Source organism: Microcaecilia unicolor, chromosome 1 (assembly GCF_901765095.1).
Source record: "Microcaecilia unicolor chromosome 1, aMicUni1.1, whole genome shotgun sequence".
NCBI classification, from domain to species: Eukaryota; Metazoa; Chordata; class Amphibia; order Gymnophiona; family Siphonopidae; genus Microcaecilia; species Microcaecilia unicolor.
Genome location: NC_044031.1, coordinates 725,903,413 through 725,914,524, shown reverse-complemented (window position 1 = coordinate 725,914,524; position 11,112 = coordinate 725,903,413). Strand labels below are relative to the sequence as shown.

Genomic DNA, 11,112 nt, shown 5'->3' with positions numbered 1-11,112 from the left:
GTACAATCTCTTTATTTATTTTGATGTATTACCTGCTTTGATGACGAGATTCACAGCAGGAGGTGTACAGCAGGTACAGTTTAACATAAAATTTACAGTTTTAACAGCACAACAATAGTAAAAATGACCAAATATGAACATAAATACAATCAATGAGGTAAACTTGGAAATGCATTGGACAAACATGAAACAGCATCAGAAATATACACATTTAACAGCTCTGCAGAACAATCACATAACAGAAATATGACAAATAACATAGATATAATAGGATGTCAGCATGATATTAATGAAACACCTAATAAGCACACATTGAATATTTGATTAACATAGATATAATGCTAATGCTCTTCCTGAGACATCTTACTGAATAGCCAAGGGGCCACGTGCAGATATACAGATGGGGGACACGACGAGTAGCACAGAGCCATTTGGGAGAAATAGATGGGTTGCAAAACTCAAGGCAAGTTGCACGTACAGTTAAACAAAATACGAGGAACTGGGCTAAGTTGTGCCGCAAAGTAATCCATTCCCACTACTGAAGGAGGCAAGCGAAGCGAATGCAGAGCAGCCGGACATAACATGGCGGCTGCCGCATGCTTACCCCCTGCTTCCGGCTTCCCCGCCATCCCAGGTGACGTAGCGGGTGACCCGCTGCGTCATTGGCGGAGAGGCCGGAAGGGGGCGGGGGTCACAGCGGGTGGGCTCCAGACACAGGAGAAAAGACTGCCGAGCTGGTCTGAGCGGTCTTTTTGAAGCGGGCGGTACACGAGTTTCCCTCCACACCCTCCCCATGCATGTTTTGTAGTCAAGACGGGCAGAGGGGGGCCACTAGGAGAATTTTACTGTTATGTTAGAATAAGCAATGTGAGGTGGGAATAGTAGTGTGTTATGTTATACCAATAGGGTACGGATTGTTAGCGAGTTGTACCATGTTAGGTTTGGGTTTTCATTGTGAATATGATTTGTCACTTATATGCATTAATACATGTACCCATGTTACACATTACGACTGTCCTGACCAGTTAGGTGGTAATAAACAATGCGGGGTGGGAACGGTTAGTTTGTTATGTTATAGCAATAGGATATGGATTGTTAACAAGTTTACCATGTTAAGTTTCAGTGTCCATTGTGAAGATGATTTGTCAATTACCGTATTTTTCGGACTATAAGACGCACTTTTTTCTCCCCAAATTTGGGAGGAAAATGGGGGGTGCGTCTTATAGTCCGAAGGTAGCGATTTCCCTCCCTTCCGCCCTCCCCCCGAGTTCGGGATCGCCCGCCTCCCCCCGAGTTCGGGATCGCCCTCCCACCACTTCTCCCTACTCACGTCACGCGATCTTCCCTGGTGGTCTAGTGACGTCGGGGCAGGAAAGAGCCCCCTCTTTCCTGCCCAGCGCGCTGCTCTCCGTCCTCCTGTATGCAGCCTGACGGTCTCGGCGAGATTCAAAATGGCCGCCGAGACTTCAATTCTCGGTGGCCATTTTGAATCTCGCCGAGACTGTCAGGCAGCATACAGGAGGATGGAGAGCAGCGCGCTGGGCAGTAAAGAGGGGGCTCTTTCTTGTCCCAACGTCACTAGACCACCAGGGAAGATCGCATGACGTGAGTAGGGAGAAGTGGTGACAGGGCCGGGCGGAGGGCGATCCCGAACTCGGACAAGACGCACCGGAGCACCTAGGTTTTAGAGGAGGGAAAAAGGAAAAAAATTTTTTCCTATTTCCCTCCTCTAAAACCTAGGTGCGTCTTACGGTCCGGTGCGTCTTATAGTCTGAAAAATACGGTATATGCCTTAATACACTTACCTTTGTTACCCATTATGAATGGCTTTGCCAATTATGTATGTTGTCACAGCAGCGGAGGCACCCGAGCCTGGGAATACTGGGAGGTGCCTGAACAACGGACAGAAGGAAGATCGGAGCTTCTAGCAAGAGACTGGGGCACTCACCGCTGGCAGACTATTCACCTCGCTGGTTTACATGGCAGTGGAACACTGGTCTGGAGCACCGTGCCAAAATCCGATGAAGGTGCGGCCACGCTGGAGGCGGAGACATGGCTGGCCGCAATGCTGAATGGAGACATGGGCCCTCTAGCTGGAGAGCATGGCGGAGGGCCGGAGCATCTACAGCATCATGCCTAAGGCTCGGGTGCTTCCTAGAAGTGTTGTTGTTAATGTGTTTGCAATAAAGCTGTGGCCAAATTTTCCCAAAGATAAAACCTATCTCATGCATCGTCTGTGGGGCGAGGGGATAATGATGAGGGAGGGGGGCTGCCCGCCCATGTTATAAAACTACCTGAAATTGATAGTCAGGCATATGTCAATGGTCTGCCTCTTGCTTTCTTGCAATACTAGTACCAAAACTTGCAGAGCATTGCATATACACCAGTGTTTCTCGGAACAATGCACGTTGCAGTCGTTACTTTTGAGTAGAAACCTCACACACATAGACGTTCCCCTCTTGGAGGCCCTGCACAGCCCGAGTCATTTCATCTGTCCGTCCAGTATCCAGGGCTGTGCGGCGCTGGTGTCCTGTGTGAGCCACGGAGTTACCCGGTCGCTGCTGAAAAACAACTCCCAAGCCCAGGTGTTCGGGGATTTTCCTCGCCGGAGGGCGGAGTTCTGCAGTTCAGCCGGAATGAAGGGAAGCAGGGGGGAGGGGGGGGGGCCAAAGAGGTGACAATCAGCTCGGCACGTCACACACCTAGTCGCTTTGCTTCACTGCTTAGCCCCCTCCACAGCTACGAGGCTTGGAAACATGAGCCCCACGCAGCTGTGACTGTTCTGCTCGTTGGGAAGAAGCCGCTCCTACCGTTAACAAGAGATGTCGGTAAGCACTGAGATGATTCCTCTATCTATATGCACTAAATAAATATCCCCCCCCCCCCCCCCGCAGGGACTCCTGTCGCAGCCTTGGCACGCGCTGCAGAAAACTTCTAGTGGAAAGGGAGTTACTTTCGCAAGTGTTAGTTCGGGACGGGTCATTTCCACAGCGGAGCCGCTGCTGTAAGGCGCAGAGAAGCCTAACGCGCGCTAACTTGGGAAGAGAGAGAGACCGGTTTTGTGCTGTCGCGCTGCCTGTGAACGCTCACCTGGCTGTACCGGCCCCGCAGAGGCGGGAACCACGAATTCCCTCCTCCCCATCCTCGCACGCGCGATCCGGGCCGCCTGAATTCACACATCAAGGGCTCTTAAAAACCCCAGAGATATTACACACTGTTTAGAGAAACTCGGTTGTACAATTCACTCACATCAATTCTTTCCCTATGTATATTCTTTTTTTTTTTTTTTTACTCTTAATATTTGTATTGGGATTTTGTAATAAAGAGAGAGCATTAATAACAATTGTACTACAATATCATATTTAAATGGAGTTAAAATAAAAAAAAGACACCTTAAATATGTAAGCAGTATAAAGTTAATGCATGTGACACAGATGGAAATAATATACATGAAGAAAAAAAGATGGCTATACTTTTATCATATGTGTTATAGATTGAATTTATGATAAAACGTTCGCGATGATCTAATGGGACAGGTACAGCGCTGCGTAACCCTAGTAGCGCTTTAGAAATGTCAAGTAGTAGTAATCGTGTCTAGTACACTCATTTAAGTTTGGCGGTCTGACGATGCCGCCTGCTGCTTTGCTGCTCTCGCAATTGGTAGTGGGACGTCCGCGAGCCATTCCCGCGCGACGACGAGGGAGAATAAGAGGTTAGAGAGAGCTGCGACTTAACCCAGCAAACTTCTCTCCTGACTCCTCCTCCTGCTCCAACGTGGGTTATTCTGGAATATGCTTGACGTGGGTGAGATGCGAGTAATAACTCGTCCTCTCTCGGTGGTTTATCTTTACTTTTGTGAAAAGTGAATGTGTGAAATCCGGTGCTTTTCCCCGAAATGCGTTTAAAGGAAAGAGAAAACAACATAACGTGCATTAGATTCTGGGGAGAGATGTTTCCATTTTAGGCAGAGAAAGCTTAGAAATCTTTTCCCGATCTGGGGAAAACAAGTATTTTTTTTTTAATCCACAGGGAGGAAGTTGGCTGTTGTTGGGAGTAGAATAACTGGGTGTCTGTGACAATGACCTACAATGACAAACAAATCAAAATGGAACCTTGGAATTACAACACATAATAGGTGATGCCTAGTACCCCATAGGATTCAGTGCAATTTCTCATTCACAAACTGTTTATTGTAACTTAAAATTGGAAATATTGTACACTAGTGTTTCAATGGCAGTGTCTGCAGAGGGCAAACATTATTGAAGGAATGACCCGAGTTGTGTCATGATGTGTCTCAAGGGTAATTATAACACTCCAACACTCCACCCTTATTCGGAAAGTCTTCTTTCTTTCTACAACTGTTGCTTAGTTCTTTATGTCAGACTTAATCTTTTTTGTAACACCAAGGAGCCAACTTTTCAAAATTATTGGTGGTGCTAAACCCAATGAAAATAATCCCTCCCTGGACACATACAAGGAACTTTCTTAATATTGGGGGTGCTCAAGCACCCACAGAGTCGGCTCCTATCTGTTACCCTGGAATGGCATTGCCATAACAGGTCTTTGTAAGCCACATTGAGCCTGCAAATAGGTGGGAAAATGTGGGATACAAGTGCAATAAATAAATTTAAAAAAAAATAAGAAATTCCCGTATAAGTCATTTTCATCCACAGTGAGAAATCAGTTCAGGACAAACTGATGATGTCGAGGATTGGTGTACAATGGAGGTCAGTAGTAATGTCCTACAAGGATAAATAAAGTTATAAATCTGGAGTCACGTCCAGGCCCTGGATGTGACATAGGCAGCTACCTAGGTCAACGATTCCCAAACCTGTCCTGGGGGAACCCCAGCCAGGCAGGTTTTCAGGATATCCACAATGAACATGCATGAGAGAGGTTTACATACACTGCCTCCTTGGCATGTAAATGTATCTCATGCATGTTCATTGTGGATATCCTGAAAACCTACCTGGCTGGGATTCCCCCAGGACAGGTTTGGGAATCGCTGACCTAGGGTATAGCATTTTGGAGGTGCCAAATATCTGGGCAAAAGAGGAGCCTACTCTCACTTACTTTGGGGTCATATGCCTATGCTGCTTCAGAGAGGTGCTTCTGTGGAACTAGGGCTGCCTTCTCCTCTTCTGCTTCTCCATTGTTTGGTATCCCTAACCCCTGAAGTCTGATCTTGCATATAGGTGTCTGAGTGCTAAATCTCGGTCAAACGGGCCCTTTTAATAAGCTGCAGTAAAAGGGGCCCTGTGCTAGCGGCAGTGCGTGTTTTTGCCATGCGCTGAGCAGGGGCATAGCCAGACTTCGGCGGGAGGGGGGTCCAGACCCTGAGGTGAGGGGGCACATTTTAGCCCCCCCCCCCTAGAGCTACCGACCCCCCCCCCCCGCCACTTTTAACTGCACGCCAACCCTTTAGTAAAAGGGCCCCAAAATGTGCAGGGAGATTTGTGAAGCCCTCAATAGGACTCAATACAACTTCCATCTGAGGGAGTACTACTACTACTATTTATCATTTCTATAGCGCTACAAGGCATACGCAGCGCTGTACACCATACACAAAAAGACAGTCCCTGCTCAAAGAGCTTACAATCTAGATAATGTCCAAAAATAAAACCAGAGAAGAGTAAAGTGGAAACAAAATATAGATAGAAGGTTGACCCCACACTAGATTTGAGGGAGCTAATTTTGGGATTAATTTTTGTTTAACTGGTTTACAATCTAGATAAGACAGGTAAACAGACAGAACGATTAAGGGTAAGGGAATAAATAGGTGAGGATAAAGGACAGGACAAGTGAGTAGTGGTTAGGAGTCAAAAGCAGTGGTAAAGAGGTGGGCTTTAAGTTTGGACTTGAAAACGGCTAAGGACGGGGCTAGACGCACATGCCATACACATCCAGAAAGAAGCTAAACCTGAGCTAAATATCATTATGGAGTAGACATTACTGGCATAGGTAAAGGTGATTAGAATCAACTACAAAATAATCCAAAATGATGTGGAGTCAATCAATTCAAAACACTACACACAGCAAGACATACAGTGAATTTATTTTGAACACTGGAAAGGTTTTTTAGCCAGTGATGAGGAACAGATCATTGTGATCGCCTTTAGCTCTATAGATCTATGGATCTGGAGCTCTTTGGGGCTTTTTCCTTCCTTTGTACACATCTTGTCTATTCACACTTATTTTTGTTATTTCAGTGGGTCATTTTTGTTTTTTTGTTTATAGGTAAAGGTGAAGCAGAAGATGTAGCAGTTAAGTCCAATGTAAACATACTTAGTGGAATTTAACTTAAGTACACAATTACATAGACATTTCAACCAAAATAACCAGTGGATATGATTCCTCTGGTACTTTTAATATTTCAGAGGGGTAACATTTGAATGTAGCACGTTGAGAAAGTTAATAAGTCACAAATCACAAAGTATTTTCGCCTTAAGGCATTTTCCAAATTTTCAATTTTTGTATTCTGTAAATCATTCCCTTTTAGTCAAATTTGATAATGCAGTTTTTCATTCATAGACAGAAAACTACATATTATGATTGACTGACTGAAATTTGACAATATTGTACATTAGGGTGTCAGTAATTTTTGAAAAGGACAACATTACAGAACAACTTTGGGAGATTTTGCATGAAATATGCAACAGGGTATAAATTTGTCTGCTCTAGGATAACTTATCACAATAGCTTTTTGACTACCAACTGGTTGTTACTGGCCGAATATTTGAAAAATTCTGTATGGGGTTACCTGTGAAAATGTTATATCAAAACTTTAGAAAGTAGGGTAATTAATTGCTCCCAAGGTTTTATATAAGTGTAAATATTTTATTCCACCTTTATCAGAGACCAGCTCCTTAAAAAAATGTTTTATTTATCGATACTTTCAACATTTTACAAGAGAACTCTTGCAATAGGAAATCGGTCTTCATACAAAACATCCATAATGAATAAACAAAGAAAAATAAAAAGGAAATAAAGAAAATTGTTGCATAGAGTCCAAAGCCCACTATAAAAGGGGGCAGAAACTGGGAAACTTCAGGGAGTTTATCAAAACAAAAAAGAAAACTTTATAATGTCACTCATGAGACTGTAAACAGGACATTAATTTACAAATCAAAAATAGCTCAGAGGTATAGCTCCTGGTCCCCCATTTCCAAATTCTCTTAGGGGCCCTTGTACTAAGGTGCAGTAGGCCTAACGTGGGCCTACCACACGGTAAAAGGGCACTACCGAGGGATGCGCTGAGGTGTCCCACGGTAATTAGGGCAGCAGCTGCATTCATTACTCCGTAGAATGTGTTGTCTAGTGTTCTGCGCTAATCGGGTAACACGGGCATATTACTGTGTGCTAACCAATTAGTGCAGGAGTAGCATGGAAGTACATAAGTATTGCCACACTGGGACAGACCAAAGACCCATCAGGCCCTGCATCCTGTTTCCAACAGTGGCCAATCCAAGTCACAAATACCTGGCAAGATCCTGAAAAAGTTCAATACATTTTATTTATTTATTGCATTTGTATCCCACATTTTCCCACCTATTTGCAGGCTCAATGTGGCTTACATAGTACCGAGATGGCGATCGCCAATTCCGGTATGGCAGATACAGAGTGGCAGTGTGTTAAAGTTCACGAGTGGAAGACATTAGGTAATCAAGGAAGAAGAGAGAAGTTTTGTCCAGTTCTAGTATTAGTTTCATTATGTAGCAGGGCGTTTAGGTTGGATCATTAGGGTATGGAGAAATAAGCAGTGGATTTAATAATGGCGGTAAGGGCTCCCAATGGTAATGGCCATGCGCTAATGGGGAAATTAGCATGTAGCCCAGCGCTTCCCAAACTGTGTGCCGCGGCACCCTGGTGTACCGCAGCAAACTCTCAGGGGGTGCTGCGGAAAATCTTGACCTCCCGTCGACCACAATCCAGCATCGCTCCCTAGTTTCTCTTCCTGCAGGTTTGGAGTTTGCCGCTTCTTACTTCTTCCCCTGCTGCAGTGTTTGCAGCTTACATTTTCGGACCGTCCGGTTCACACAGCCCTCTGCCGCATCAGGCAGAGGGGGTCAGACATGGCAGACTGGGAAGGCCCTGGAGTGCTTGCCTGTGTGAATCGTGGACAGCCCAAAAATGTAAGCTGCAAGCATTGTAGCAGCAGCGGGGAAAGGAGAAGGAAACGGCAGTGATCCTGGACCTGCAGGAAAGAAGGAAGGTAGCGAGCGATACTGGATTTGGGGAGGGTAAGGCAGAGGTGTGCTGGATTTATGGGAGGAGAGAGGCTGCAGGGAATGGTTGTGCTGGACTTTGGGGAAAAAAGAGGCTGCAGGGAAAGGGGAGACCCATGTGGCTGGAGGGGGGGTGGGGGTTGTGCTGCGAAAAATTGCTCAGATACTAAGGGTGCCACGAACCAAAAAAGTTTTGGAACCTCTTAACAACCATTAAAAAAAAAAAAAATTTCAGCTGTGCTATAAAGTGGCTGGAGTGTGTGGAAAATCCATGCAGTAATCGCAGTGCCAGCCACTTTCTATCATTCCTTAGTAAAAGGACCCTCTAATATCTAAGAGACCTAAATTGTGGGTGAGCAAAAATCACACATTTTTCATTAGCAAATATCACTATACATTTACAGGACAATTGCAAATGAACTATAGCACCATGCATAACCACCTCTTGGTGTATCTCAACAAAATAACTACTTCCTCTCCTGAGTGGACCTAGAAAGATCAGGAAAAATCCAAATGTTTTGTCCTTCAAAATCTTAATAGTCTTGTGAAAGTGAAGTCTCGTCAAAGAGTTCTAATCCTGTTCAAACACCAGAGAAATCAAAAGGGTAGGCTTGTTCCACCACTGCGGTAGCAGATCTTAATACACCAGAAGGATCCAAATTATCAAAGGAGCATGTAGAGGTATTGTTCCCTTCCTGGGTAGGTTTCCTTTTGCAGAACGTATGCTCTACTAGTTGGATGTATAGCCTCAGCTAACTCCAGAAGATAACTTTTGCATGTTTCAAGAGACAATATTCCTTCAGTCCTAGGGAAATTCAGTACCCATAAATTCAAATGCCTAGTGTAATTCTCCAAACACGCCATCCTCCTATTGAGGGCCTCTTTATTTTTAATTAAAGCAGTTTGAACGTCTTTAAATTTATTGGTCTCTCTTTTCAACATCTCTATCTGTTCTTTAAACTCTTTTTCATATTTCCCTCATGTCAGGGGCGTAGCCAGACACCCAAGTTTGGGTGGGCCTGGACCCAAGGAGGGTGGGCAGAACTCCACCTTGTCCTACAAGTGATTTGGTTTCTCTCTCTCTTGCCTGCATGCCATATAGTCTTTCAAACATCCCCTCTCCCCCCCGTATATCTTTTAAATAGCAGATTTTCACCGGCAGCAAACAGTTGTTGGGAGTTTTTGGCTGGTGGGGCTTGGGGTCCCTGCCAGCCACATTATAGGTGTGCTGCTACTAGGTGGGCCTGAACCTACAGTGGGTGGGCCTGGGCCCACCCCAGCCCACCCTTGGCTACGCCACTGCCTCATGTGTTTTGAGCTATGGTATGAACTTGACTGTACAAGGGAAGAAAGTTCAGTCGAACAAGTCTGAATAGAAGTTTCTAAACAAACCAACACTTTTCTCTCAAAACATGCAGAGGGAGGCACTGATGGAACTGATAAAATAGTCAGCTTCTTACTGGTTCTTACTGGGTACAGCAACCAAAACCTGGATGAAACAATATCATCTTCAGCCACACAGGAGGAGGTTTTCTCAACTCCCGGGATAACTTCGCCTGTTACCTTTGTTTATTTATTTGCTGCATTTGTACCCCACATTTTCCCACCTATTTGCAGGCTCAATGTTGCAAAAGGTATAATCATAAACAGAGTAAGAGGTATGGTCTAATTTAACATATTACTGTGTAAGAAATTAGGTACATAGGTCAGTAGATTTATTTACATAACACAAAATAAAACAGGTAAGATATAATGACCAATAGTGATAATGTGATTAACGTAATCAAATTAGAAGGGATCAGTATTAGTTGGATTAGATATAGAATGCAATCAAGTCATTAAGGAGGATTTTTTATTGTAAGTCTCTTCGAACAGGTGCGTCTTCAATAACTTCCGGAAGGTTGTCAAGTCATGCGTTTTTATAGCATTCGGTAGTTTATTCCATGATTTTGTGCAGAGGTATGTGAAGGTAGATGCATGTAGTGATTTGTATTTGAGTCCTCTACAATTGGGGTAGTGGAGGTTTAAGAAGGTACGTGATGAACTTTTGATGATTCGTGCAGGTTAGTCAATTAGGTCTGACATGTATGATGGAGCTTCTTGTTGCATTTCCAGCTGCTGAATTTGGGTCCTTAGTGTCTCACTCAACAGCAATGGGGACTGCCCCACACCTCCTGTTTTGTGACAGCAGTCAGGATGGGGTGCAGTCTGTCAGCGCCAGTGCCTTCAGTGGGTGGAGCTCGTTTAGAGCCGCATATTGGTGCCAGCAGTCGGAGCAGGTTGGAGGCTGTCTGGAGCTTGTGTCACAACACTGCCTTGTAAGTGGCCTGAGCATTGGTCTGTGTAACCAGCACTGACCATCCTGGAGCATATTGCAGGAGAGGCTGACCGAATTTCAGTTTTTCATCAAAACCAGCCCGAAATCCGGGTTCACGTTTTGTTGAAACCACAACTCCCCCACTCTCTACTTCTGCAGCTGCTGCCACTGCTACACACATCCTCTGTTCCCCCTAACATCATGTCACTGCCACACACAGCCTTCCCCTTCCCTTGGGTATAACTTGGGCACCCTGGTGGTCTAGTGGCCTAACCGTGGCAAGAGCCATTCAGTCACTCGCTCTGTGTGTTTTAGCCTGGCAGCTGCCCTTTGCTTGAATAAGCTATCATCCTTTTCAACCTTAATTTGTGGCCACCTATAATTTTTGTTTATATTTTCAGTTTCTCACTTTTGGCTTTGCCATTTTTAGTGAATATTTTCCAACTGAAAGCCATGGATCATGACTTTTCTAGAACCTGGTATATATGTCCTAAATATTTCTGGCATTTCTCTCTCTTTTTTTTGGGGGGGGGGGGGGGGTTATGAATATTGCCTGTTTTGCATCCTGAA

The 11,112-nt window shown here is 44.7% G+C and overlaps 1 protein-coding gene across 1 annotated transcript in view; it reads left to right on the top strand.

Annotated features, from left to right (window-relative positions):
- The first annotated feature begins 2,684 nt into the window (after window positions 1–2,684).
- Window positions 2,685–11,112, top strand: part of BNC1 (basonuclin 1) — a 221,386-nt gene continuing 212,958 nt past the window's right edge. Inside the window, exon 1 of the mRNA XM_030189620.1 lies at window positions 2,685–2,828. Within this exon, the coding sequence (XP_030045480.1) occupies window positions 2,823–2,828 (6 nt within the window). The 5' untranslated portion in view covers window positions 2,685–2,822. The remainder of the gene's footprint in view (window positions 2,829–11,112) is intronic.